The sequence below is a fragment of the Lasioglossum baleicum genome, chromosome 12, assembly GCF_051020765.1.
Source record: "Lasioglossum baleicum chromosome 12, iyLasBale1, whole genome shotgun sequence".
Taxonomy (NCBI): domain Eukaryota; kingdom Metazoa; phylum Arthropoda; class Insecta; order Hymenoptera; family Halictidae; genus Lasioglossum; species Lasioglossum baleicum.
This window is the reverse complement of record NC_134940.1, coordinates 16052-24441: the sequence shown is the minus strand read 5'-3', so window position 1 is coordinate 24441 and position 8390 is coordinate 16052. Positions and strand designations below refer to the sequence as shown.

Here is an 8390-nt window from a genome sequence, read left to right as displayed (position 1 = left end):
AAGAGCGTTCGCAGCGGCCCTTATCGCGATGCTTGACCAGAGGGTGGCCCGGTCTTCCGTTAGAGAGTTCAGAGTGACGCAGGCGAACTGCCACGTCACAACTAATTCCTACATTTAAAGTAAGGCGAATGGATAAACAATATTTTTGGTTTTTTGATTTGGTGTATATATGTATAGACTTTTTGGATTCCCTACTCTGGAGCAAGCAACATATAGTTGACCATGTGAAAAACATTTTATAAATTTAATCCGGCAACGCGCAGTGACTGCCCTTGAGCTTTGTTGATTGTCATCGCGAAAGCAAGACGCACAGGAAACTGTAGTAGTTTGAAGGTGAAGGGCAAATCAGTGAGAATCATTGGAATGCGTGGAAGAAGCACATATTCTCCTTTACATTTGCCGTTAATTATTGTTGCTTCAATGGCATTCGGCATCAGTTTTTTCACTGAAAGTCTGTTTCCGTTGCACAACTTTGGCGTGTTGAGATTCCGAAGGAGCAGTATTGGTGAACCAACTTCCAACGCTAATATGTGTGATGGCATTCCAGCAGGCTCCAATGAATTCAGAAATTCTATTGGATAATATAATTAACAGCTTGATCCTCTTCTGTAACTGTATCGATGGATTTATATTTGGTAACCGCACCAAGAATTTTCAATTGAATCTTGTTATTGATTCAATTGACGTCATCATTTTTTGGAGCTAAGATAGCTCTCTCGGATAGCCAATCGCTATTCCTGAAGTTGTTGACGATGTTCGGAAAAACCTTCATTTCAAGATCTTCAATTGATGATTGAAGTTGACAGAAGTTTAGTGGGAACGATATCTCCTGTGTTTCAGGAATAACCGCAAGTTTGCCAATGCCCATATCTAAAAGTTACTTGACGAATGTTTGTGCAGAAACATCTCCAAGTAAATGCACACGCATATTGGTTGAAAGTGTAATTTTCTTCACATGTCTCCAAAGAGCCGAATTCTTCAGGCATGCGTTCAGCTCGTCTGCTGGTGTTGATCTTGGAATGACAGGTAAAGTTTGACGAAAATCACCGGCGAGCAATATCAGAGCTCCGCCCATTTGACGTTGATCGCTTCGAAAATCTCGCAGAGTACGATCAAGTGCTTCAAGTCCTTTCTTATGGATCATGGTACATTCATCCCAAATAATGATTTTGCATTTTTTCAATACAGTTGCCATTCCAGATTTTTTTCCAATGTTGCAAAGAGTATCTGTAGCAAGATTTAGATTCAATGGCAGCTTGAAAGCCGAATACGCCATGCGTCTTCCATCAAGTAGTGTTGCTGCAATCCCCGATGATGCTACAGCCACAGCAATCTCATTCTGCATTCGAATTTCGGCGAGTATCAAATTGAGTAGAAATGTTTTTCCTGTGCCTCCTGGTGCATCAAGAAAAAGGAGTCCACAATTTCCGCCTCGTACATACTCCATAACTGTGTCGTACGCGAGTCGTTGATCATTTGTTAAGAGCCTTTTCTGACTCTCAACATAAACTTGTAGCGCATCGACATCATATTGTTTTTCTCGCAATACGTCTCTATCAACAACATCGTTTCTGTTACGTTCCGGTGTAAATAGCCCAAGCTGATTGAGAAGTTTGTTGTTAATCGACAAACACATATCCTCAAGCAATATCAGTGCTTCATTGAAAATGTTTTCCGAGTACTGTACATCCCGGCCGGGATTGTCTCTGCGTTCTCGGAGAAGTATGTCTTCGCTCATATTTTCTTTGTGTTTTTCCCATAGATCTTTCGGATCAGATGGCGCACAGGTTGTCAAGATTATGGCGAACAGAGTTCGTATTTGGTGAGCATGACGTGTTTCAGAAGCTTCTGTCAATGTGTTGTCCCAATATTGATCATTTCCAAGCAAACCAAGTTTGAAACATGCTTCTCTGTATGTCTGGTATACTTGACCATCGATGGTTTTGACTGCTTGAAACGATGTTGGTCCTTTGACCACGTGAAGCAGCATTCGCAAATAGTAGCATTCACTATTATTCGGATGAACAGTATATACTCGTCCCAATGTTCCAGAGAAAAATATGCCAGCTATTGAAGAATGCCTGGTGCCTCGTTTTCTACTGTAAAATTTCTTCGTCGATTAATCCCAAGTGTACTATTGCGGGACTTCATGATATAACAACGTTTTCGCGAATTCGTCAGTTGCACACAATTGGAAGAAAGCGGTCAACGTTGTGTTTGGTGGGTCTGCAGCTCTCTGGGCTGCATTCTCTTCCGTGAAGTAGACTCGTTGACCGTTTTCCAAGTGAACACTGAGATGTATAACAGCAGGAAAGCGTTCATGAATATCGAAACCAAGAATTCGCCACACAGCTTCATTACTACTAATATAACGTCCCATTTGAAATTGTTCTACTTCATTAACGGGAGTATTGGGATTCGCAAGTCCGAAAACTGCCATATCGCTGCCTTTATACACATATTTACATATGTATTTAATCAATTTAACTGAATTGCAGACTTCCACGTTGATATGCGCATTGAATGATTTGGAAAGAATAGGAGTATAGGGCACAATCCACTGGTTATCAATTTCGAAATAAACGTTATTGATTTTGATAGTTGTTGTGTATCCTCCAACATCTGGTTTTCGTCGTCTGTACGGCGGATAACCATCGCCACCAGTCTGTGTTTCTTGTATCATCTGACGTGGATACTTTTTAGTGCATTTTCCATCTTTCATGCATGGTGAATGTGGGTTGTATAGTCCACATGGTCCGTGAATCATATGTTTTTTGACAATTTCAAATAATTCTGGATCTTCTTCTGGATCGGGCAGCTCAGCATTAATGATATCGTCAATTTGAGTTCGAGCAATTCTTTCAACCAACCAAATTAAAATATGGGCATGTGGTAGAGCTCTTTTCTGCCATTCAATCGAATACATCCAGCAGCGAGTTTCTCCGTATATATGATTCCTAGTGATGAGATCCATAAATCGTATTAATTTTTGTTTAAAAACTCTCGCTATGAGGTCATGCCGATGGGATGGTTGCTGGCCAAGTAGAAGTAAATCTTTGATTTCAGTCCAAGATGGATTGCATGTGAACGTGATAAAAAGATCTGGACGTCCGTATTTGCAAACATATGTTAGAGCATCCTGAGCATATTCTTGCATATGTCTTGGACTTCCAGTATACGAAGCTGGAAGTATAACCATTTGTCCAATGTTAGCAACTGTTCCATTATTCGCAATTGCATCTCGCAAATGAATGTAATCTTCAACTCGAAGCTTCGATTGATTGTAACGAATGTAATTGAGTCGTTCACTTTCGACTTTAGCGTACATATCAACGATGAATTGTTGGAGAAGTTGACGACACTTCAGGATATGGTTACATTGTTGGAATCGAATCATGATACGGTATGCATAAAAATCCATACAACTGACTCTTTTCGTTGTCGCAGCACCTGTGATGGGATTAGTTTGATAAACTTCGAAATGATATCTGTCTTCTCCTCGCGGAAACAGTATTGGATATTGAAGAGCATCGTACGATCGATGTGTTTCAGCAACACGTTGCTTGGTTTGATCTCGTCTGCTGATAACAATATCTCGGCGGGTAATCTCTGTTCCGACAATTACAGCTGCTACTTTAGGGGCCGTTGGAGCATTGAAACGTCTTTCATGCTCATTTAATGGCGTTTTGTCTGCCCTGATTATGACTTTTAAATCATCCGCTCTTACATCCGCTAATGCGGATTTGAAATCTCGGACCAAACAGTTATGTTCGTGGAATAATGCTCGTAATTCAGCAATAATTCTCCGATCTGTTACTGCACTAAATGTGCATCGTCGATCAACCTCTTCTTCCACATTGTCCATGAAATAAATTTTCGAAAACTGTGGATCTTCGCCGGTTACTGGAAGAAATGAACCAATTTGATGATACACTTGTCTTTGGACTTTGAAGGTGTGCATGAAATTACCATATCTCACAATATTCGTTGCTCCAAACGATATCATTTGAAAGCATGAGTTGTATTTACGAATATGCTGTAGAAAGTGTTTGGACTCCCGAGTAACTCCAGCCACATAAGTTAAAAGTGGTTCTGGTACCTCAGCCAGTGGTGGCAAGTTGATTTTGCCATTGGAGCAACACATGCCAGGCGTTTCTTTCTGAAACTTCAAAGCGCAACAATGAAAGCACAAATTAGTCATTGGTCCTATGGCAACATCGTGATGCATTCTGTAATCAAAGTTTTTATTGTAAATGAACTCCGCTTTCTTGAGATCGATTCTCGTTCTTGATCGACTCTGCCGTAAGCGTTGACCTTCACGTCGTGTGTCTCGCTCTTCATATGTTTTAGCAGCTCTTGATGTAGAAGCTCGCACTCGTAGGTTTCCAACTTGTGCGACTTGCTCTTCAGATGTTTCAACAACTCTTGATGTAGAAGCTCGCATTCGCAGGTTTTCTACTCGTGCGACTCGCCCTTCAGATGTTTCAGCAGCTGTACTGGCTGACACTTGCCGCGCATGTCTGGTTCTTCTTCCAATGTTTGATCTTTTGTGTGGGGGGCATAATCATAAATTATTCTGTTTTGTCGTCAATATGATGGCGAGTTACAACAAAGTGGATAGCGCGAAAATATTCCTCGTGCTCACAAATACCTATGTATACCAATTTCCATAGCGATAGGTTCAACGGTATAGAAGTTGTGTAGGTTTTATCCCTACTGGTGACTGATAGGGAAGGCGACCTACTACGCGTTTAGGTCCGATAGATTGCAATTGAATCAGAATCACTGCTGCTAGTATAATTAGTAACAATAACTTTATTAACTGTTACAAAGGCACGTAATTACCTACAAAACACAAAGGAAGTTCTATACGTGTAACACTTAGCAACGGCTAAGGAAAAGAAAGACGACTATTCAGTACGAAGACTAAGAGCGGAAAGACGCTGTACACTGGCGTTCTGTCTGTACAATAATGGCGCCTAGGCGGGAAAACGCTCTAGGCAGCAGACGAACGATCGTCAAGAGGGGAGACTCGCTATGCCGCTCGCATGCGGCTATTGCCAGGCGACACGAGCGCCGTGGCAATGCGCGGAAGCGCATATTGCCCCTACAGTTTGTAGGATGGATGTAGATGGATACTCTCGGAGAGAATCAGAAGCATCGGGGAAGGTACCGAAGAACGTAGCCTACTCTACGTTTTACTTGCAACACGTGGTTAGGACTTGAGGATAAAATTCACTGCAGAATTTGTAGTTCAACGAGAACCATTTAATAATACTTTATTCACCCGGTAGTGACGTCTATCGTAACCGTACGACGGAGAATATAATACAAAAGAGGTAAGCCTCAAGACACAGTACAACTGGATAATGATGTTCAATACGTCTGAACAATAGGACTGACTATTTTGAACTGCTAGGGATGCCTAGCGTAACGGTCGCTACGAGAGACGGTTGAGAGTAGGACTGCCAACTCCCTATCGGTGATCTCCCTAGGCGCGACCTAGGGGAATGGCGACACGAGCGCCATAATCCCTACAAGTTGATGTATTGCAGCGCCATCTACAGCGGCGAGTTACAACAAATTGAAATATATATACAAACATCCATTTTTATACTCGCCTATAAACTAAAGAAGAATGGAATATTAATCATATAAAAACAAAAGAATAATATATTCATATCCACGGCCAGCAATTAACACAATTCTCGTATGGAAACGACATTTGTTAACGGTTGCAGCGCCATCTACAGCGGCGAGTTGCAACAAATTGAATTTCGTAAAGACCTTCTCCATGAAAAAGTACATATGTATATGTGCCAACAGAGAGGAAATGAGAGTGCTCACGCCCGGGGTTTTGCCGTGCCGCTTTTGTCTCCACATCATGTTTAGCCTGGAACAGCTCCTACATCAGGGATGGGCACGGGTGGGGCCCCTCAAACGCCTGCTTCTCCCACCAACCTCTCTTGCATGCAACGCGCGCCTTCGTAGCATAGGCCGCGATGCGCGAAGCCTTCGCGAGACATGCGCACTGCTCGCTACGGGCGAAGCGCGTTCTTTCTCCATGGTACCGGTGGAGCTGGTGGGAGGCAGTGGGCGCTGTGGTGTGGACAGTCTTGCCTCAATTGAGGCAAAAATGCCCATCCCTGTCCTACATCATCTTTAGCATGGAACAGAACCTACACCATCTTTAGCAGGAAACAGAACCCACTTTATTGTTATTAAATCTATGTAATGGATCAGAACATGCTTCAACCACCGACCAGATACTATTAAATGATATTAACTATTATATAATAGTATCTGATCGGTGGTTGAAGCAAGTTCTGATCCATTACACAGATTTAATAACAATAAAGTGGGTTCTGTTCCCTGCTAAAGATGGTGTAGGTTCCGTTCCATGCTAAACATGATGTAGGAGCTGTTCCAGGCTAAACATGATATGGAGACAAAAGCGGCACGGCCAAACCCCAGGCGTGAGCACTCTCATTTCCTCTCTGGTGACAAGTTTCATGTTGATCGGTCAAACAGCTTCGATGTCTATTAATCCAAACATCCATTTTTATATCTTTTAAAAATCATAAATTATTCTGTTTTGTCGTCAATATGATAGCGAGTTACAACAAAGTGGATAGCGCGAAAATGTTCCTCATGCTCAAATACCTATGTATACCAATTTCCATAGCGATAGGTTCAACGGTATAGATGCTGATGTATTGCAGCACCATCTACAGCGGCGAGTTACAACAAATTGAATAGTGTAAAAACCTTCTCCATGAAAAAATACATATGTATTTGTGCCAAGTTTCATGTTGATCGGTCAAACAGTTTCGAAGTCTATTAATCATATATATACAAACATCCATTTTTATATATTAAGATAATTGATTTTGACACAAAAATTTTTTAAATGCCAATAATAAATAGCTTACGGTAAGTGGAAATATTAGTAATTGTTAAAATAAAAAACTTGTTCACACCTTGTATTTTTGGAATTTAAATTATGGAGTAAGAAATTTATAAAAATAATGGTGAATTCTGATTCCTGCACCACAGTCTGGTATATTTACTCCAATTTACTCTTATTGTGCATATAATACTGAGTTTAACCCGTATTCTATAGTTCCCTTCAGATATCGCAACACACGCTTCGCTGCTGTCCAATGAGTTGGTTTGGGATCGTTGCAATATCTACTTAATAAGCTAGCCGCGAATGCAATGTCGGGACGCGTTGCGTTGGATAGATAGTTAAGACACCCTCCGAATTCTCGATACGGCTCGTCTATCGCGTTGCATTGGCTTGCGTTGTTCTCCGATCCCTTCTCTTCGGTTACCTTTGATTCTAATGGAGTCGATATCGGATTACAGTTTTCCATACCGAATCTTTTTAATACATTGTTTATATATTGCTTTTGATTGATTTGAATATCTCCGATATCGCCTTCCCTTTCTTTTCGCATACCTAATATGTTGTTACGTCCCGGGTCGGATATGATCCGACGAAACGAGCCCAGACGGGGCGGGGACGTAACCGACCAATTTATTTAAGACGATCTTAGATCCACGTGGCGCGTGACGTCCACGTCTGATCAGGGACCCGATACCGGTGCGTGTTGCGAAAGGGGCGAAGAGGGAAATGTATGTAAACGGGACGGACGTCGTCCGGCGGGGATGTCGCGACGGAGCGACGAACTGCGCGATGACGGTGACTGCTCCCTGCGATCAGAGTGTCACTATGTGGGCGTGTGTGTTACTCGTCCGAACGCGTGGGTTGTTCGATTCGTGACAGGATTCTCGACCGAAGGGAAATTGGTGTTCTCTCGGTACCGAGCACCCTCTGGGCTCAGACGCACACGATTGAAACACCGATTCGGGGTTATGGGAACGAATGTGAGCAATGTGAGGGATGTGAGGAATCGATCGGCGGACCGATCGCGATTGAACAACCCGGAGACGCATACGCACACACGCACACACTCGCGATCACTCCACTCGGTCACTGATCGACGAAACTTTAATAATACCACCTTAGGGTGAGTATTCTGCGGACGACGTAACGTTCGTAACGCGGGTCCTCGATACTGATCTCCTCTAGTGGAGGGAGACTCGGAAGGAATCGGATCGGTATCAACCTCCACGGGAGAGGAGGCGCGGAATCTGGCCGTCCGACGGTCGTTTCTTCGCGGCGCGGAGGCGTTTCAGCGCGGTCAGCGGTTCCTTCTTCGCGTCGCGGAGGTATCGCGATCTCTCGACGGTCCACTATTTTCACCCGACGGAGAAAAGGGGCGTCGCGAATGATCCTGGGCCGTTTGGCGATTCCCAAGTACGGGTTATAAGCGGTGCCTCTTCCTTCGGCGCGTAGCTGTCGCACCAATTTACCGATTTGGTAG

The 8390-nt window shown here is 43.1% G+C and overlaps 2 protein-coding genes across 2 annotated transcripts; both read right to left on the bottom strand.

Moving 5' to 3' along the window:
* Nucleotides 1–877: 877 nt before the first annotated feature.
* LOC143214126 (uncharacterized) lies at nucleotides 878–1990 on the bottom strand. Its single transcript, XM_076434775.1, has one exon. The coding sequence runs from the start codon at nucleotides 1988–1990 to the stop codon at nucleotides 878–880; it is 1113 nt and encodes a 370-aa protein (XP_076290890.1).
* Nucleotides 1991–2134: 144 nt separating this feature from the next.
* LOC143214125 (uncharacterized) lies at nucleotides 2135–4201 on the bottom strand. The gene has a single exon (XM_076434774.1). The coding sequence runs from the start codon at nucleotides 4199–4201 to the stop codon at nucleotides 2135–2137; it is 2067 nt and encodes a 688-aa protein (XP_076290889.1).
* Between the last annotated feature and the right edge of the window lie 4189 nt (nucleotides 4202–8390).

What these genes read in the sequence shown, in the direction of transcription:
- LOC143214125 (XM_076434774.1), bottom strand. Translation starts at nt 4,201, where the DNA reads ATGACTAATTTGTGCTTTCATTGTTGCGCTTTGAAGTTTCAGAAAGAA.
- LOC143214126 (XM_076434775.1), bottom strand. Translation starts at nt 1,990, where the DNA reads ATGCTGCTTCACGTGGTCAAAGGACCAACATCGTTTCAAGCAGTCAAA.